A 21,747-nucleotide genomic window follows, 5' to 3' on the forward strand; every position below is an offset into this window, starting at 1 on the left:
CTGTGCGTGTGCGTGTCTCTCTCTCTCTCTCTCTCTCTCTCTCTCTCTCTCTCTGTTTGCGCGTACGAGCGCGCGAGGCGAGCACATATATCTCGCCGCAAGGAAGATATAATTACATCAATTAACGCACACCCTGCCGTGCGCGTACACCGGTAAAACTACACCCCTCCCTGCAAGAAGCGCTCGCGCAAGTCCATCCTTCCGGGTTATCTCGAGCCAGCTCTCGCGTAACCCCTAAATATAAACCGGCTCATGTACACGTGAGCATCGGGCTATATGTCCTGTCGACTCCGCATTTCCTCTAATTCCCTTACGTGTCACAGCCATTTCATTTGAATTTTTTCGACTGAAACCACGGCTGTACTGTACGAATTACTATTGCAAACAGACGTTTTGCAGAGCGCGGAACACGCTTGCGTTTCGACCTATTTAGAGACATGCGATACAGCAGAATAAAAAGCACGAAAAAATTATAAATGATGATAAATATTTGAAAGCGTGCGTACTTATGCTATTATTCGAACATAAAATATATGAAAAACATTATTATTTTATCGTCGTTGCGGCGGTTTCCTTAATAATGGCGCGCACATTGCAAATACAAGTTACTTTGCCATTACATTGCCCGCGGTAACTAAAAGCTTAAACGAGCGGTAATTTCTGAAGCGACGAGCTTGCAGCTCAGTTAAAAACACGAAAAGACGGCCGTGATGCGCCTTTTGAAGCTCGTTTAGCGCTGGAAGACCGCGGCCCATTCAGGATCTCAAAGAAATGAAACGGTGTAAACGAGATCGCTCCCAGACTAGGCTGCATGCTGAAGCTATAGCCTTTGAAGCTTCTCTTATTTTCCCAGTTTATTGTTTGCGGTTGCAGTTAAAAAGAGGTATAATGTGCTCTCTTTCGTAGTTATCCTAATATATATTTTTATATGTATGTATATATTTAACACATCACCGGTTATTAAAATCAAGTAAAATATATTTTAGTCGCAAGAATAAACAATAACAATTTTTGTCAATTAAAAATCGTAGCCCCCATTTAGCCATTATAAATATGACGCTTTACAGCTCTTTTTCTTAGATTTTATATGGAAATAATCTTAGTACTTTTTAGTACTAGTACTTAGTACTTTTCCTCATGAATTTACGATAAATATATGGACATGGGATTGAAACGCACTTTGTGTAGGAAATCACATTTTGTAATCATTGTTCTTGAAGTTAATTTCATAATCGTTACACGATTGCGCGTATAAAGGAAGTGGCATGTACTATACACATCCGCTCGGTAAATTAATGCTTCTGTTTAAGCAAATTCTATTTTACGTATCTTACGCTCAGTTAAAGCCGTTAAGACCGTTACGCATGAATATTGCGTACTGCAACGAGAAACGGCGAAATCCGGGATTATTATTAGCTGGGATTTTAAGACGTCTTATTTCCAAGCGAACGTAGAACACAAAATTACATTAAGGGAACGGAGAAAATCAGAGAACAAGAATATTCCTTTTCTCGACGTTAATATTATGATTTTTTTGGTGCAGTAATTGTATGTAATTCAGTGCTAAATTAGCAATTTATCATACTCGATCGTTCACTGTTACACATTTAAATACAGTAAATAATAAATAGATCGAACGAATTAAATGCAGTAAATAATAAATAGAAATAAATAGATTGAACGGTTAAATTACGTGTGTTATTAGTGCATTTCGCAAATTGAGGTTTTTAACTGTTTGTATATATAAATAAATGAATGCGTGTTTGAAATTTAGTCCTGACAGTATATTCATCAAAAGCATCGCGTGCTTGCGTAAATTGCAAGCGAATAAATTCTCTGCGAAAGTCCATTATGCAAATATTATTGAGCGAGAGGATATGCACCTAAGAGAGACGCTACTTGAGAGAGGACTTGCTGTAAAAAAAAAAGAGACGTTCAAGCCATGCACGGCATTAAATACATAAAATTTCATCTCGCGGGCATAACGACCGAAGTTTGTTAATAAGAAATTGATAGATTGCTCCCTTGCTATCCCGAGCTATGTCGGTAGTGAAATCTGCAGATAGGCGTTTCCGCTTGGTTTAATATGCGACAACAGTTTGGAACCGATTAGACAGCCGGGTGTGGGAAGAGAAAGTCATCGAGTCGACGTTGATCGAAAATCAAATGAGCTGATAAAATGCGCGCGAACCGATACAGAGAGAGAGAGAGAGAGAGAGAGAGAGAGAGAGAGGGGGGGGGAATTCCGATTTCACGTGTTACGAGGAGGACCGACCGAGAGGGGAAGCGACTTGTCACGTTTAATCCCGACGTGTCCTGGCTCCTCAGATCGGCCACCATCGACGCCAAACCGTTGAAATTTTTAAAAGAGCCGTAAATCCGCTGTTATCCGCAGTCCTGCGCAAGACAGAGATAGTTGGAATTCTCGGCTTGACGAGTACCCAGGGAGCATTCGTGATACTCGTTAAAGTTTGATTAGACTTTGATTGCCGGCGGAAAACGGACCAATTTAAACTCCGCCTCGCGGACTGAGAGTAAAATAATAAAAAAAAGAGAAAAAAAACGAAAGACGGAAAGAAGAGGGGGAGAGAGAGAGAGATAAAAAGGTGGAGGAGAGAAAGAGAGCAAGCGGGAACGACATCCGGCGACCAAGTGAATGCGGACATTACGTCTCGGCTTTGCTGTGCGTTCCCTTCATGAAAGAATTTAGTCGAGAGCAGAGCTGTCTCTCGCTTGTACAACCGATGCGCGGACAATGTGTTTACACCGGGATATGTCCCCGGCACCAGGAGTAATTAAACTTTTTCCAGTGTGAAATTGCGGGGCTGCGCCGATGCGCGGATCTACCGGGGTATATATATATACGGTTGCGCCCCGATCGCGCGCGGTGAAGAAATTCTGAAAGCAGGATATAATTGCAAAAGCGGAAGGGAATAACGATCGATACCACTCGCTTCACATCTTGTATACATCTTCACCGTGAGGAGTTACAAACAATAACTTTCCTCCGTTTGGCGTCTCCTCGAGTGAAAATATTCAGCGCTTTTGCAGCGGCGCGGCGGCGATATTGTATTCAGAGATAAAACACAATTGTTGCTGAGAGAGACGAGAAAGAAACGAGTTAATAAAAATGTCTGTAACGCGAGGAAAGTACACGGGAATCTTATATTGAAAAATATCGGTCACGCTTCCGCGCGCGAGACCTTAACGTAATTATTATAATGACTCGCGTCGCGCGATTGAAGGGACAAGAGAGGGAAATACGCGCGTGTGCACCTCTTTCTCGTGCGCGCGCGCGATTGTTTGCCTTAAACAGGATTTTAATGCACTCAAGCCGCTCCTTTGCCGCGCGCGTCGTGTTGACTTTGCACTTTGTCTTACCTGCGTAAATAAGGCAGGAGAAGACGGACTCGGCGTCGACGACGCGCGCGCGTCAGGAGGAATTCTTTGAGTCACTCGACGTTGTTGTGCGGGTCCCCCCCCCCCCGGTGTTTAAGCAACACGGTCGCGCTACCGGTCATTCAAAAAATCTGTCAGCGGACTGCCAGAGAAAGCAAACTCTCGCGGAGCGAGACCTTTGAATTCAGGTAGTACGCGGGTATTATTAGCTGACATCTGACGCGCTACAAAGAACTGTCGCCTCCTTTTGTTGATAAAGGCGAACGGCGTCACTTAAAATTCTTTCGCCCGAGTATTACAGCGCAGCGAAGAAACGAAATTTTTGAAATAGCGTTAAAATGCCGACGTGTTAACGAAGGAAGAAAAAAAAAAAGATTAAACAACTTATAAACTTGCACCGGGCCTGTGTTCCCCTGACGTTTCATTACTCTTGCGTCTCTTATCATTTCGCTGTTTAATTAGATCGCATCTAATCTGATCGTCACAAGCGCGTAGTTTCTATTGTTACAACTGAGAATTACCTTCGATGTGATTAATCACACGTATTTTTACCGTAAGAAAGAGCTAGGAAGCTATTTTTATTTGTTAGCGCGTTCAGCCGAAATTGAAAATGTCCCGAAGATATTTGCAAAAAAAAAGAAAAAAAACGCACAGCTGCGCACCGTGAATATTACACACGCTGTCAAATTTCGAAACACGCTCGCGGTGTGTCGCGCGAAACAACTCGCTAGTAGCGGTTGTGAAATATCACCCGCCAGCAATCCGCTGCATAAGCATCGACGTATTTCGGCTCGCGCCCCGCAGCGCAGGGAAAGAGTTAATATTGACATTCCCGTTTATCTTGTCGATAGATCTCGTATCCTTCGCGAAGATGTACGGCCTGTTGCGCGTTTTATTAAAACAATGTCAATCGTAGCGCGATAAATCGAATCGCTTCGCGGTCCCAAGTACCGAGAGGCGCGTCGCCGCCTCTCCCTTTCCTCCATTCCTCCTTATCGTCCTCTCATCCGAGACGGTACCGAGGAGAATCATCGAGGAACGACGCGAAATCACGGAAAAATGAGGCTGCGCGCCCGACCGAGGGATACTCGTGGGCGCAGAGTGGGCGTACAGAGTTTGGATGGTGCGATCTTCCGGGGTGGAAATTTTCCGCGTGTGTGAAAGGCCGGGGCGCGAGTGAGCCGCTTGCCGCGGTGCGGGGTAAAGTAATTCGTCCCAAATCGAAGCAATCCCGCGGAAACCCGAAACCAATTTCGAAAGAATTGCATTCTGAAACCGTCCACGTGGCAGCGCCCGAGGCCAAACAACCGACTCCATCGCACATGTGAGAATGCCGAAACTCTCTCTGGGAAGACCTTGAGAATCTTGAGCTAGAGGGAAGCGATCGATTCGCGGGAAGAACGTTTATTTATATAGAATATTCCCTTTTTTCCGGTTAAAACGCAAGCTGGATGGATTGCGGAAGTTATCTCTTCTTTCGGATAATTTTGTTTCCCACTTGAACTAATCGCGAAAGTGATTATCGACAGGATAAATATCTCGACGCACGTGACCTGCTATCACTTTTAAGGCCCGTCTACGCAAGTCACAGCACGCAAAACGCAAACGCAGACGCAAGATGACGTTTCTCTCTCTTTTTTTTCTTTTCTTTTGACGTTTCTTTTTTTTTCTCGTTTGCGTTTGCGTTTTGCGTGTTGCGACTTATGCAGACGAGCCTTTAGAATATCCAAATGTACAACGTGGTGCCTTTTTGTTGGTTCAAGTACTCCTCCAGCATCAAGATCCAGCTTCAGTGACTGTAAAAGGCGCTCTCGAACATTCATTTGTGTTATTCACATATGCGGTCCAGTTCAAATTATTATTGTTGTTCAACACATGGTACGTGTACCTCTAGCATACGTCCTCACTTAATATACCAATTATTGCGATAAATATTATTATCAACATGCCTCGATGGTCGAGTTGGTTAAGACATCCGCCCCGGAAAGTCCCGCTGATATTCGAAGATCTCGATGTCGAATATAAACGAGGTCGAAAGCTCAACTTCCTTAATATCTCTAATAACAAACCCGCATAAATTTGTATCGCGATGTTTATCGCGATACAAATACGAAACTTTCAGGATTAATCCGAAAATCCGAATAATCCTTTTCTCGGAGAGTTACGCGACTTATATGCGAATGGAGTTTCCAACAAGAATATTTGGATCGCCCCTAGCAACCGAGGTATCCTTATGCCCTCCCCTATCCTCGGTATCTCGTTTCTCTCGCCTCCTGTTTTTCCTCCGCCTTTCCACCGCTGCCTCTTCTCGCGTGAGCTATGCTAGCGCGCAGCACCGTGTCTGAAGATACTAGAGATATCTTTCTCTTCTCTCTTACCGCTATTTCCTTTTTCTTTTTTTTTTTATTCCGCAGAACCGGCGCGCGAGACGACAATGGTCTCGAGGATATATAATACGCTTATCGCATGGAAGGAGAGGGATATTCGCCATTCGCTTAATTTTACTAATGGATCAGCCGCCGGTATCCGTTCAAATGAGAGATTACGAAATAGAGAGAGGGTGACGGTAAGAGGCTGCTACACAATTTTCTTCTCACTTGTCTCAGCCACCGCCGACTTGCCTTACCGCTTTTATTCCTCGCGCTCGTTTTCTTGCACCAACGTGGCGGTGTGGCGCGGCGCGGCGTGCGGCGTGCCGCACCGAGTTACCGTTTTTCTCGTTCTCGCGCCGTGGCGAGAAACGCAAGAGAGAGAGAACTTCTCGACTTGAATCATATCTTCTTCTCGGCATGTCGGTATCGTTACCGACTAGCGTCTCGTTCGTTCGCGGCCACTTCTTGTTCCTCGCGAGGAGGTACCGGTACGCAAAAACATTTCCAGCGCGGAGGATCTCCGCGCGAACCGCAACGGTTTGTTGGGGCGAAGGAAAAGGGAAGTATTTGTTTCAGAACGTGATAAGCGAGAAGTGCAAAGTGGAGATTCACCTCTATTCGCTGAGTACGGCGCATAAATTATACGGGATTGTATATCTACTCAACTCTAGTACCCCTACCAAACTTTAGCGAACTTTAAATAATAACAATAAAATATTTTCTCGAACTTTATGTATATAATAATAATAATAAAATATTTTCGACTGAAGTTGAGAGCCTTCTACGGTCATGGCTGGATCTTGGTGTCTAATAATAATAAATAATAATAATAATTCTATACGATTTTTTTAAATGCCTTATTCAACCATTTAAACTATACGCGCCAAATCAATGTCAAACTTGCAACACAATTATTAGCTGAAACTGGGATAGTGATATCACAATTGATCTTCATTCCTTAATAATTCGATGATTATAAACATCTTAAAATACTGCGAAGATCTTATTGCGAAAAATATTATTTCAGTCAGGGTTTGAATCTGGGAGTTCTCGACTTTCCGAGACGGGTGTCTTAACCAATTCAACTACCGAGGCATGTGATTATTAATATTTAAAGAATCATATAGAATTTATTGGGTACTCAAATCCAACTGTGATCATAGAAGGCGAATTTATTTGTATTATTCACATACGCGATGTAGTTCAAATTATTATTGATGTTTAAAACACGTGCTAGCATACGTCCTCACTTAATGTACCAATTATTACGATAAATATTATCACATGACTCAGTAGTTGGTTGAGACACTTGCCCCAGAAAATTGGGAAATTCCAGGTTCAAACCTTGAGTGAGGTAATATTTTTTGCAATATTCTTTTCAGTATTTTAAGATGCATTATAAGCATCTATTAATTATTAAGAATTGAAGATCAACTAATTTCATCATTTCTCAATTAATAATTGCGTTGCAAGTCCGAAATTGATTCGGCGTAGTTTAAACGGATGAATAGTGGAATTAAAGATTCATAAATAGAATTTATTATGCACCAAGATCCAGCCGTGACCGTATAATAGAAGGTGCTCTCAAATTTAATTGTGTTATTCACTTACGAGGGTCTAGTTTCAATTAATATTGTTTTATAACTTGATTATTATATTACATAATTTAATCTTACAGAATATCGAACATTCTAACTCCAACAAAATGCAAAATATGGAACTCTAATGAAAAATGAACCTCTTATGATTAATAATTCGAAAGAAAAACGCAAAAATATAACAAACTTTACTTTGTAACAAACGATATCTGCCCAAACAATGCTTCCTCACAAGCAGATAACGTAAGCAATTACATACATTTTCGATATTTTTTATCGCACAAGTGCGATATGAAGTTATATATACTTTTAGAAGGTCTAGAATTGATCAATTGCGATTCATCGTACGACCTGCACAATCGATTTGCTCCCCAAGAAAAACAGTAAGTTCTAACATTCATCTAATTTTTTTTTTTAATAAAGACTGAAAATCTAAATTAATAGATAATAAACTAGTTATAAAATTATATATTGATATTATATCAATAATAAAGTCTTTTTTGTTTCATTAATTTTGTCACTTAAAAGAGAAATTAAATTGACAATTTTTATTAAAAGTATTATTATAATATAATGTTATATTTTATATCGCAAGCGCGTATAGAAGATATTTTGTAGATATATTATAAGAAATAATAATTACAGAAAATATTGGCAAAATGAAATTCGTTATTTTCATTATTTTCGTTATGTTTGCTATGGCTGTGGTTGCTTATGAAGGATGTATTTCTGTAAATGGTCCCGTAAGTATTTATATATATTTTATGAAAAAGAATAATTTTTCACATTATGAAGATAGACAAAGAAAACAATGTTAGAATTTAAAATGTAATTCATGATTTGTTTTCTGTACATAATTTACACATTCTTATTAAGATTATAAAGAAATGTTACATTTGTGTGCAAAATCATAATCTTGTGCAATCTTTTTCAGTGCAACAGTGACGATGATCGTTGTTGTAAATCATCATTAGTATGCGTCAAAATTTTTCAACGTTGCATGCCGTACTTATTATAATCATAAATAATAAGCTCGACCAGGACTTCGGGTATAATAGAACTACTATTTAATCTTGCATTTCATGTAAAAATATGTGAGAATTTACACAATAATTGAAAATATACTTGCTTAGTCATTATGCAGCAAATATTCTACGTGTCTCAATGACCAAGGACTCTTCTTATTATTAACTAAAATAACCTTCAAATGATACAAGAGTGCGAATTCGCACCGTGAAAATTTTCGAATTGTTGATATTTACACAAAGTTATCTGTCGCGGCACCGGCACCAGTGTTCCATTAGTGGGTGTTCGAAAGAAGTGTATCATTTGAAGGTTAAAATTGATTTGTAACAGCAAAAATAATTTATTTTATAATAATAATAATATTTATTTTATTATAATAATATTAATATATAATAATTTGTTATTATAATAATATTTATATAATAATTTATTATAATAATATTATATTATATATACATATATATATATAATATAATATTATATTAATATTAATATATAATAATATAATAATATTTATTTTATGAAATTGCAGCTAATTTTTTTGCTTGATTTGGTTAATGCTACATGAAAGCATCAACTTTTAGCTTTAAAATGCATTTTGGTTCGACATTACGATATGGTTTCTTGTTTCCAAGATATAGCAATTTATAAATACATATAGTATTTTTATTCAAGTAACATTATCCGACAAAATTTAATTTTTTCTTTCATCACAAGAGTAAATAGTTATTTTTTATTTATTTTTGCTTGTTGAATATGAATATGGCAAAAGTTGACTACCACGTTACAATTTTCAGAAAAATGGTATCATCATTTTCGGCCCTTTTGACGCATTTTTCTCAAAATTTATCTATAAAAATAAAAAAATACGTACGTCATGAGATTACTGTAAAGGAATAATGAATATTAATTCCAAGGATTAGAATAAACAGACGCAAATGTTAAAAACGTGGAGACACAAAAGCTGGCGCGGTGCGCCTTCTGTCGCTAACGGACCCCTGCGGCTCTTTATAGGACAATGCTAGACGGGGACAATACAAAGAGCCCGCAAATTGGCTTCGATGGTTCGTAGACAGGCCGCCATTCGGGCAAATCAGCGCCGCGAGGTTACGGTCGTCAAATCAATATTTGCACCTCGCCACCCTCGCACACAGGGAACCCGGAGTGCAAAGTCAGGCGTGTCGGAATTAGCGAAGAAGGAAGGAAGGAAGGAAGGAGGGAGGGAGGGAGAGAGAGTAAAAGGAGGGTTTGGACCCGGCGGTTAGGAATGACGACGGCGGCGAGGAGAGGGCGCATGGAGGTGGAACATGAAGATGCGGGGTGGTGGGTGCTACGCGGTTGGTGGCGTTGGAAATCGGTGGTAAACTGAATTAACCCCCGTGTTGACCCGCGACCGTATGTTACCAATGACTTTCTACTACCGTTGCCGGAGCCGCCGCACGGATAGAGTCCGTTATAATCTGAGCATTGCTCGCAGAATGGAAAAGGGGAACGATCGAGGTGGCCCGTCAATGCCCCGGGAATATGCCTGTGCAAATGTTATGCTTGCCGATCGTTCGTGCATCGCATCGGCTGCCGCTCGCGCGAAAGACTTGTTGGATTTGTTGTGCGCCTCCGAACGCCGTCGAACTCGCCGAAACAAGAACACGCAGCAACCTTTTACTTTTGCGTATTAAAGCGGCGGAAGCCCGGGCTTCCGTTCGGCTGCAGCTGAATTCGAGCACGCCAACCTTCCAGCAATTTTTGGTATGTAATGCAGTCTGCAGCACATCGATCACGCCGAACGATTACGTTCTCGCGTTTTGGCTTTTTCGTGTCGACGAGCGACAGCACGAACAGACGCTCGGACGATAAGTTCTTTGAGTTTGATGCCTTTCAAGTTTGCAACACGGTTTAACGCCACCGATATTACAAGAAAATGTGCCGAGACGTCAAGAAACGTTTCCCCTTTGCAGTTACGTGAAGGCGAAAGAAGTTTACTGACAACGAATATAAGTATTCTATCTGATAAATAAATTTATCAGAGAATAAGTATATGGATATATACATATATAAAACTTTTTGACATTCCCTTGTTCTCTATTTGTTAGCTTCCATCGAACGTAGAATAAACTCGTAGAATAAATTTCTCAAATCCGATTATATACAATGCAAAATTACGTGAAAGGCTACATCCCTGAATTATCATTTAATTGGTAAAGATTTATTGTACATAAAAAAGCAAAATCTTCTTTTTATTTTATGTACTCAATATTTTTTTACGCGAATCGTAAAAGTAATTTTCGTGGCTTGACAAATAAATATCCTGATCAGCGCGCAAGTCGTGCCCCCCTCCCCCCTCTGATTTAATAAATTTCTTCTTTTCTTATCGTTACGTCGCGAGAATTTCTTCGATTTAGGCCGAGGCGAAGAAGCCAACTACTGACCACAACTCAAATCAACGCAGGGACGCACGCTGTTTGCTATTTCCCCACGGAATCGCACGGGGAGTCGCAGAAAGCCAGTGAAACTGTCACGTCCCGGCGCACCGGAGCCGGGTATAGGTGTTCGTTGATTGAGAGTAATCTGTTTTGTTAATTGCAAGGTCCGCAGAGCCCGATACCTGCGGTTGCGTTGTGCTGCGTTCAGCATTACAAACTCTCCTACTGGCAGCAGTAGTCGCTTCCACCTCCCATCCTGGGTGGTATAGACCCGTCCGTCCACCTCCCGTTCCTCCTCACATCCTGGGCAGGCTCAACAACATTCGCCGACCGCAGAGTGTGAGCCTGTCGTGGAGAACGGAGCGAGGAGACTATACGGGGGTCGGTTAACCGACTAATTGCAATACTGACGCGTCCGTTCGCAGTATTTGTGAAATTGCGATCATATCCGCCGTCCTTGCGACGCCTATCACCGGGGTATAATAGGCGCTATCCGCGCGCGCCCCGTAACCACATCCCCTCCCGCCGCCCCCCCCGTCCCCCTCCGCGAACGCACGTTAATGGACCGTCCAAAGCGAAATTCAGCGTTTTTTTTTGTATTTTTATTCCGACCGGGCCGCGTCATTTTTCAGAGAGCATGTCCGCTCCGCTCGGTTTACAACAAGACCCGACGAGAAAAATGTAGCGCGATTGTTATTGCTGCAGCAAACCGACGCGCGATCGACGCGCGTAAATGCAGGAAGTCGAGAAAGGAAACTGGTTTGGTCGTCGCGCTGATGAATACAATGCAATCACTCTTTTTTATTCCCGGCAGTTAGCGAAAACTCCATTTCGTATGAAAAGTGAATATTTCATTTGCAAGGGTACTTCGAAGTCCTATCCGTTCCACGCAATGTGGAAGCGAGACAATTAACGCGAGCCATAAGTTCTCTCTCTCTCTCTCTCTCTCTCACTCTCTCTTGAACAAAGGATAACGCGACCGTACTTTGCATAATATAAGAAATTTAAATATAATGTAGAGCGTGTCGTAAAGAACTTTGTGTGATGCTACAGCGCAAATTTACATCACTACAGGTTTCTTCATCCAGTAACTTTATAAGTCAACCAAATTGTGCTTATGATTCGTTTACGACTTTGCTCAGAGACGTTTTAGACTTGAGATCATTCTCTTTCCCTAGTTACACGTAATACGAGAATAATCATCTCCGCTAACGAGGAAACTTCCCGTAGCTTCCCTTAAACTCAGAATGAGCTCCGACATTCTTGGGATAAATAGTTACGTTTATACGATTATCAAAATTTTAAACAGTCTTACGGTTGCCTTCCACCGGAATATTTCAGAGCTAATAGAAGCCAGTTTTATGTCTCTATTTTCTCTCGCAATTGGTGTTTATTCAAAATTAAAAAAAAAAATGAGATCTCTCGATCTCAGATGAGATATTTAAGTTCAATGTTTTATGTATCAATGGAGACAAGAAGAAAATGAAACAGCAGCACTCAGGGCTTTCAACGTTGTCAAAGGTATACGCTCGAGAAGCTAAATGTACTCACCAGTCGTGTACATAGCGACACCCTTCAGGGTTACCGGCTCGAGGATGGCAGGCTCGCTCCTCCCCTTCGCATTAATCGCGTAGAGGAAAAGTCGATAGCTCCTTCCCGTCGTTAGTCCCGCGACCTCGAATGTCGGCCCGTTGGGGCCCGCCGGCACGGTTTTATTTAGGAGAATCGGACCTCCGTCCTCGTCGGACACGACCTCCAGCTGATAACTGTATATCGGAAGACCTCCGTCGTAGCCCTCCAGGCACCGGACCACCAATCCCGTCCCCGACTTCGTGCCAAGCTCCTCCATGTCCAGAGGCGCTGACATCTCCGTGGCGCTGCAATTGTGAAGAGCGTACGGGCGACCCGCGGCTATAACCTGAAACAAGCAGATCCGGAGATAAAGCGTGTATTTGCATCAGTCGACCAATACGCCGCTCTTTATTGCAACTCCCAGCCCCGCGAGGAAAAAGTCTGCAGGCGGACCCCCCGAGCGGGGTCCAGACGCGGTCTTAATACCGCTCTATATACCGCATAATACCACCGCATACAATTGCATATAGTTTAACAATATAGTTTAACCGCTATGTTTACATCGTGCATTCCCCTATATATCGCAGTTTTCACAATAGGGGAAAGAGCGATCGATCTTTCCAGCAGCGGCAGTAAACGACTTTACACACGTTCGAAGACTCATATGCATGTCAAATACGAGCACAGTTTGTATCGTCAAAGAAAGCAACCCCCCCGCATTCTTTGTCGATGCCGTCGATCGATCAAAATGAAAATGTATGGAGCATAGTGATGCCGGAGTATACAATGCATGAAATTTATGAAGGAAATAGCTAGCAACATGACGCACGTCGTGTAAATACTGGAATATTTGAGGCATGCGGTACATATAGGTATATTAACTTTGAAAAAAATGTATATATACATATACATTTATATATATATATATATATATATATATATATATATACCTATATATATGGATAATTTAATCATTTTTAGATCAAATATATCGATATGACTAAGAATCGTGGTTGAGTGAGCGTTTCAATCTAATCAAGAAAATCTCTCGATATCAGATAGAGATAAAAATTCTACATTATGATTACCTAACGCTAAAACGCCATTTCTCGTAAGATTTTCAGAGTTACTAACAGAATTCCTTTTTATAGCGTGCTAAGCAATCTAACATGTGCTATATAATTCTCGCACGTGAAATAGCGTCTGAAAATAAAAAGATTAGCAAGAAATGTTCACCGAGAATACGCTTCGGGATTTAACAGAAATTAATTTTATATTAAGAACAATTCATAAACTATATTAATAAAGAAATAAATTTGTCATGTAGAAAGTTGAAATATAAACGATATTCTATAAATCGAAATTGTATATAAACCGGAATAAAATCTGCACAAAGTTAAATAAAGTTTTGTACGTTTACGTACGATCGACATATTCTAAATTTATATAACATCGTTTATGACACAAATACGAGATTTTCTTATTTTTTATGAAAATTTGCCATAGATATATCCATTACGTTGATATATTGTGTTACCGATTAACTGGTGTACCACATATGATCTATTTTCAGGAAAGCGATAATATTGTAATTTCATTATTAATTTTACGTTTCCCGCAAAAGATTTCAAATATAGAATGACACATTGGATCAAATTTCAATAACAGATTATTTCATATTTGAGGATGAACTTTTCTTAGCAGAATTATTGAAAATATAGTCATTTATTTTTCGTATTTCCGATATTTTCCGATATTTTATCCATCTTTGTAATTAAATCTGTTTCAAATTAAACTTCTATTTAAGGTTTATTTAAAAATTAATTCAAAAATATGGCTTTGTCATCTATTTGCTTCCCAAATTTATTTCGCAAGAAACTTGCCGTTTTTAATACTGAATAATGACTAATGCGTTGATAGTTGAATGTGAAATAAAATGAAATTTAAATTGACGAAGAATCAATTATTATTATACGGCGCGACAAAGAAGAAGTCATCACTGTATATTTAAATAAAAGCGATTGCGTCTACACGTATTTCGATACACGTTCGCATACACGTTAAGCTGAAAGCTCGGGATTCTTCAATCGCACGTTGGAAATCGCGTATAAGTCGTCGAAAAACGGTAAAGGAGTGAAAAGGTACAGGCGGAAAAGTACTTGCCTGAAAAAGGCAAGGTGTTCGTTGCTTGCCAACCTGGTTGCTCGCCCAGCACGCCACCGTACCGTAATCCATTTCCGTGGCCGGGGTGTAGTTCAGTCTGAATCCACGAAACTGCTCGTACTCTCTCTGGCCGTCCGGCGCGCCGGGCGCCGATACGTGGGAGTAGATACGCGAGTGCGGTACCTCGACGAGCTCGCCGGAATTATTGAATGTCCAATGGAAAGTCAATGGCGCCGGATGGCTCTCCACGGAGCACACTAACGACACGGTCTCCTGTTTCAAAGCGCCCACCACCACCTCGCTCTTGCCCTCCTTGCACACCGGCGCATCTGCAAACAAAGTCGTCGGTACTTTGCGAACGGCGTGGCCCTTTCTCAGCGGAACAACGATGGAGTAACGCGAAGTTTGAAGTACAGGGTGATTTATGGCCCGCCCGTCAAGATTAATGTATAACAAAGTGTATGCAAGTCGACGTTCTTCTGCCCCGAGAAATTTCATTGTCCGATGATAAGCATAAAAAGCTATTCTGATTAATTTATGCTTCCCCCGGGTCGCGCACGTATAATAATCGTAAATCAATCAGCGTTCCATTCTTGTCGTATACGGAATAATACTAACGGCTTACTAATACTAATTTAAATGGGATATTCGACGTTTCTGTTTCGTTGCACCGGTTGCGTCACGTCGATGCTCGCGTGCGCGGCGCTCGAGATCCGCGAGTGTCAAACGGAAGAAGAAGCAGCTCGACGCCGTTCAGCCGGCGTTGCAGCACGTTCGATCGATAGTCTAATAGGAAATTCCCTTGACACCGGTATTTGCGATAGGCCATGACACGCGGAAGTCCCACACGGCGGGGAGTGATGATTTACGACCGAAGGCTAGGAATCACGGATAGAGAGACTGTCTGGTTGCAATTTGATACAGTCTATGCGCGATACTAAATTAATTGCCAAGATGAGAAGTTGGAGAGATGTGCGGCGTTACGGGCGTACATACGTATATACATATCGACGTATCATCCGGAGCGATACGTCTGTTTACTAAAGGATGATATCTTACGTTAGACGCCTTGGAATAACGTCCGCTCTCCAAGTTCGCGGATAAGAGAGACAGTGCAGGTGGAGAAATCAGGTCGATCTCGTCGCTTAACGCGACGTATTTCCGGAGTGAAAATCACTTCGTGAAATGCCATAGGGTGCTCGCTTGGACACGTCTCTCCCGGTACGATCTTACGTTTCCCTTAGAAACCGAGAATGTGATCGGGGATCGTTTATTTTCTTTAAACATCCCTCAACGTAGCCGTCTTATTTGATTCACCTTCCATTCGAAAAGATAATATTTTTATGAAAATTCGTTATTTCATCGTGCCGCTATTCGAACGATTTAGGAAAAACGTGACGAGAGACAATTTTATACTTCACGTGTTTTTAAGGAAGATATAACTTATATAACTTCGCAATTTCTGCAAACAAATTGTGAGGTCAATGTTTGTCTCGCTTGTAAAACATTCAACAAACTATGTCGTTCTTTTCTCGATTCCAACGAAAACGGATTAAATGTTTCATAATAAATGTTCAGAAGCCGCGGAAATCGAGTTACATGTGTCTGCTAACATCGATGGCCAACTCTCAATCAATTCTCGTTCATTTATTTAACTCCACGATCAATATACGAAGATTTAAAAATAAATTATACCACTGAAAATTGTATCGATGCAAAGACATATATTTAAGTTTAAAAATAAAAATAAAAATTATTAATGACAAGTACATAATTATAATTATTAGATACGTGTATTATTATACATATTTATATTTGCGACACAGAGAATTGCTGCCGTTATAATAGAGCACGCGTAAATTTTAATTTCTAATTCTTATTAGATTCAAAGTTATCAAGATTTGAATATACTTGCACACATATGTATAATAATGGATGTTATAGCAAACTTCTAAATTTGTGAATCAAATGTGTGTTGACCGGGAAGCTTTCTGTACTTATACGATTTGCATTGCAAACACTCGAAGTTGTTTAGAGGAGAATCTATAGATCTCATTACCTCATGCACACTCGTACAGAATATGTATTGCAAGAACAGTCTTAGTTTTTTTCTTAAAAACTTTATCATTCAAATTAATCCATTTAAATTAGCACTCATTTATATAGCGCATTTTTTTAAAAATATATTAGAATACATAAAACCACGTAGTAAATTTTTGTATCTTAATGCGTTCATTAAAATGTGTATTATTGATATGAATACTAATCAAATGTAATAAAATATATTATTAATATAAATATATATTATATCACGTACAGCCGAGATTTATGGCGCAATGCGATACTATAAATCACGCTGTGAGAAATAATAAGAAATATCTAAAGCGATTCATACATAAGATGAACTGGCAAGGGAAAAGTCCTTCGCATGGCATGACGCGACTCGTCACTCGTATATACACGTGCAGCATTATATCCTGACGTGATCACGGATTGTTCGAAGTCCCATGCGAATGCAAAAGATCGACGTCGTCGTCGGCTCCGCCGCCGCCGCCGCCGCCGCCGGGGAGGGTTTTGGAACATCAGCTAGGACGGATCCGCGATCTCTCCTTCAGTTACGTATATAACGCCTCCCCCGCAGTACGTCTGCTCCGGCCTAGCTTAGCACATTGCCAGCCTGCGTTCACCCACACATGAATATTCAGCCGCGCTTTACATACGCTGAATATGCATCGCGCAGTCCTTCCTTCCCTCTTAGGTCATTTACAAGATGCAGATACGCCAGGGCTGGCACCAGGGGCACCGACCATTCTAATAGAATAACCCACGTTCCGTGTTTCACAGAAAACTATACACCCTATCTGTGTGCTCCCCCCGTTCCCGTTTCCTATCCCCCCCTGCTCCCCCCCCTGCCCTTCTTTATCCACCCAACACCCTTCCGTCTCATCCCCGACTTAACCGAGTCGGGTTCGTTTCTCGTGCGTTCGACAAACGCTGTATACTTGCCCCCTGATGTGCACACCGCGCGGAGTTGCTTACCATCGATTAAGTAATTATCGAGGGATCGCATAGGTGCGAGAGCGAGAGCGGGAAATTGGGGAGCCGCGCAACGTTATACGAAGAACATACGCTCCGTTGCGCAATTATACACGGCATTGTTTGCCGGCGGGTCAATTATATCGATCGGCGAGACAATTCGACTGTTAATTATACGACGACTTGTTACAATCGCGCCATCCTCTGCACACTTACACATTATCTGGAGAGACACCGGATTGCTGGCCGTCTTCCCCTCGCTGTTCGCGGCGAGGCAGGTGTAAGCGCCGGCGGAGTAACGGGTCAATCCTTGGAGCACCAACGATTGATCGCTCAGGACCACACCGGCCGTCGCATTGTTCTTCAATTCTTTGCCCTGTAACCACGTAACAAATTGCGCCGTTGCGATGAGAAGAAATTCGAATTTAATGCAAGTCCGTAGTTCCTTAATTGCAATTGTAATGTAATTTGAATGCTCGCGCACCGCAAACGGAATGGGGGAGAGGGGAGGGGGGGGGGAAGAGGAGAACTGTACTGTAATAAAGAACGCGTGAAACAGTACGCACACGCGAGTTGTCTAATGGAGAACGAATTACATTTGCATAAAGCCGGGCGGGTGAGCGCGCCCCGTAGGTGCGCACCACGATGCGGGGATGTGTGTTACAACGAAACGCAAATACACCGTGAAAATGTTTTTCCATCGCGGAGGTATCGCGATGGAGGGGGGGAGGGGAACGAGGAGGGGGGCGACACGCGAGCGCGTTCGCAATTACTTACGTCTTTGAACCAGGCGAGTTTGTACACCTTCGGATTCGCCCGCACTATACACTCGAAGTACACGTCGTCGCCCTCTTTGATGTCATCCGGATTCAGCGTCTCGCCCATCCTCAGGATGACCACCGGCTGGTATTGTACGTCAAGCCGCCACTTGTCCTCCAGCGCGCTGTCCGGTATAGCAGGATTTTCCGCGCGGCATGTCAAATATTTACCGTCGTCCTCTATAGTTGGCATGAATCTGAGGATGCTCAGGCTCTGATTGTTCTCGAGCGGATACTGCAATTAAATATGCACGTTGATTCCGAAATCGGAATGCGCCGCGCGACGTGGCCGTGCGGCACGCGATGCCGGAAATATGAATTTGATTTCGGCATCGATCTCTCCCAGTATTGCAATTACCGAGTGACGCAGTTGTTTTATGAATCAAATCGTCTCGACGTAACGATTGTTTGTGAAACGATTAAGCGTATCGATTTGGGAATGTAAAAAACTATTTCGCACATTTCGTATAACATGGGAATTTTCTGAAAAATGATAGATTTTCTCGGAAAAAAATCTTAATTCGTGTAAATTCGGAAAATTTGCGCGGCGCTTATATATTCATAATCGTATTCACTTTGCAGAATTAATTGAGACAGATAACTTTTACGATAGCCAGATTGAAAAGTGACGCAGTTGATTTACGAATCAACTTTAATCAAATCATCTCGACGTAACGATTGTTTGTGAAACAATTAAGCGTATCAATCTGGGAATGTAAAAAACTATTTTGCACATTTCGTATAACAGGAATTTTCTGAAAAAATGATAGATTTTCTCGGAAAAAAATCTTAATTCGTGTGAATTCGGAAAATTTGCGCGGCGCTTATAGTATATTCATAATCGTATCCACTTTGCAGAATTAATTGAGACAGATAACTTTTATGATAGCCAGATTAAAAAGTGACGCAGTTGATTTACGAATCAAATCGTCTCGACGTAGCGATTGTTTGTGAAACGATTAAGCGTATCGATCTGGAAATGTAAAAAACTATTTTGCACATTTCGTATAACGTATAGGAATTTTCTGAAAAATGATAGATTTTCTCGGAAAAAATCTTAATTCGTGTGAATTCGGAAAATTTACGCGGCGCTTGTATATTCATAATCGTATCCACTTTGCAGAATTAATTAAGACAGATAACTTTTACGATAGCCGGATTAAAAAGTGGGACGGCTGGCGATCGATCGGCGGATAAGCTAATCACAGCCCATTAACAAACTCCGCTATCTTAAACACGATTCGCACATTTCTCATTTCCTGCGTCGAAAGCGCCATTCCATTTTTCATGCGGCGTCACGCGTTTGCTGCTAATATTAATTTAACATCGTTGGAAGCTGTTAGGCCAAAGTGATGCCGAAATAAAAGAGAGCGCCGGGGATTAACGGTTTTTTCAAGATTTATGATGCTTAGAGCAACGACGGGAAATGGAGGTCGGGAGCGGGTGCGGGTCACATCGCTGACGCTTCCTCTCTCCATCACGTCGCGTTCCTCCCGCTTTCACGATGTCATTTTAATGATAGCGCCATCGGGCATATACATCGGAAAAGCCGCGTATCCGCATCAGTATCGCGAATACGATGAATGGAAGTAATGGTTCGTCAGGATGAATGTGGTACGTTGCTGTCTCTCACTCTCTTATACACTCTCCTCTACCGCGGCTCGTCTCCCTCCCTCGCCACTCCGTTTTCCCTATCTCTCGCGCATTTTTTTTTTGTAAGCTTCGCTGCGTTGTACTTTCAGTGCGCCTCAGTGCGACGCGCGATCGAATTTTCCGATAAAACCCTCCGGACAGTCCAACACACGGGCATCGATATATTGCGCAGGTAGATCGTACGCGAACTGACGTTACGGTCACAACGTTTCGCATACGTCGACCGAATGTTACCGGCGGTAGTCCTTTTTTTAAAGCCGCGATTTTTCTAAGAGGATGCAAACGCATCCCCGCATGGATATATGCAGAAACGTTTAACTCAATCGATCTTGCGCGTTTACGCAGATAAGCTCGGACTACCGAATCCGATGATATATGTATAAGTATATACCGATCACTTTTTCATACTCTCGTGAAAAATAACGAATCTATAACAATATTAACATCCTGAAATACAAGCGAAACGCAGAATAAAATCAACACTTGAAATGTCATTGGCTGATAGAATCGGTGCGGTGATCTTTAAGCAGTAATTTTTATAAGAAATTAATTAACATCAATTAATATTGCACACATATAACAAATGTTTCGGCACACGTATATGCAATATTAATTTATGTTAATTAATTTCTTCTTAAGATTATTGCGCCCAACAATTATCGCGCCGATTCCTATTACAGCCGATGACTTCTCAAGTGTTGATTATATTTGCAAATCCGTTGGTTTAATTTTTAACAGAAAAGAATACAGAATTGCAAGAGACAGACACGGTCATTTCTCAGTGTCACGACAAAGATTGCGAGGCCGAAAAATAAGAAAGGTTTTCTCTCACATCACACATAGGAATGAGGGAGATATTCTTTCATAAAAATTTGTGCGGCATTTCCAATTTGTAACGCACTAAAATCTTCGCGAGGAACAAATATATTTATCTAACGTAAACGTAATATGAAAAAATTCATAATACATCTTTTTGTGAAATATCCCCGGTGTTATCGCGTTATATATATACGCGGTAATGGTTGTCACGAGTGCTTCAAACATTTTCGCTCGCAGGTAATCATGAAATAATGACGCAGTAAAAATATATGATATAAGCATAAAACGGTAATGCTCGCTCTGTTGCCATAGCCACCGTTAAAATTCTGATACGGAAATGACGGCTGAATATTTTTCACCAGCGAAGCTTTAATACACTTTTGCGTATTATTGTGATCTAGGCAATGTAATAGAAATGACAAAAATTTCGAACTATTTTAACGTATATTCGCTGTGATCTGTGTAGATTTTAAATAAAATAAAATAATTTCTTATAGAGGAGAGTCCCCTATTATGAGATAAGCTCTATAAAATATAAAATAGCGAGGTTTTTGCTAAATTAATAAGCGCCATTTGTTAATTCCATCATGAACTTATTGCTCTTAGATGAAATCTATTTGTTAGTACAAAATTCATTATTAGATTGTGCGTGTAGTCGTTGCAAAAAAGATTTGTGAAATTGGATGTTATCAAGTTTTATTAGGGTAAGTCTTTAAATCTTGTTTATTATAAATAAATATTTGGTAATAAATTCTGCATGCAGTTATAGAATAAGATCGTATTAATAGGAAAATAAGATTTATGTTAAATTGTTTAATTGTAGTAGTTATAAATTTGGTGATCGTGAAACCGCAAAGGTGTTAGGGGCTTG

At 41.1% G+C, this 21,747-nt stretch overlaps 1 protein-coding gene across 1 annotated transcript in view; it reads right to left on the reverse strand.

The window, feature by feature from the left end:
• Nucleotides 1–21,747, reverse strand: part of LOC105456368 (hemicentin-2-like) — a 189,365-nt gene that overhangs the window by 6,915 nt on the left and 160,703 nt on the right. The window contains exons 7-10 of the mRNA XM_011700337.1: nt 18,364–18,639; nt 17,803–17,962; nt 14,551–14,879; nt 12,367–12,733 (exon numbers count right to left, since the gene is read on the reverse strand). Coding sequence (XP_011698639.1) covers nt 12,367–12,733; nt 14,551–14,879; nt 17,803–17,962; nt 18,364–18,639 — 1,132 coding nt within the window. The remainder of the gene's footprint in view (nt 1–12,366; nt 12,734–14,550; nt 14,880–17,802; nt 17,963–18,363; nt 18,640–21,747) is intronic.

This window comes from Wasmannia auropunctata, unplaced genomic scaffold (genome assembly GCF_000956235.1).
Source record: "Wasmannia auropunctata unplaced genomic scaffold, wasmannia.A_1.0 LD335709.1, whole genome shotgun sequence".
NCBI lineage: Eukaryota > Metazoa > Arthropoda > Insecta > Hymenoptera > Formicidae > Wasmannia > Wasmannia auropunctata.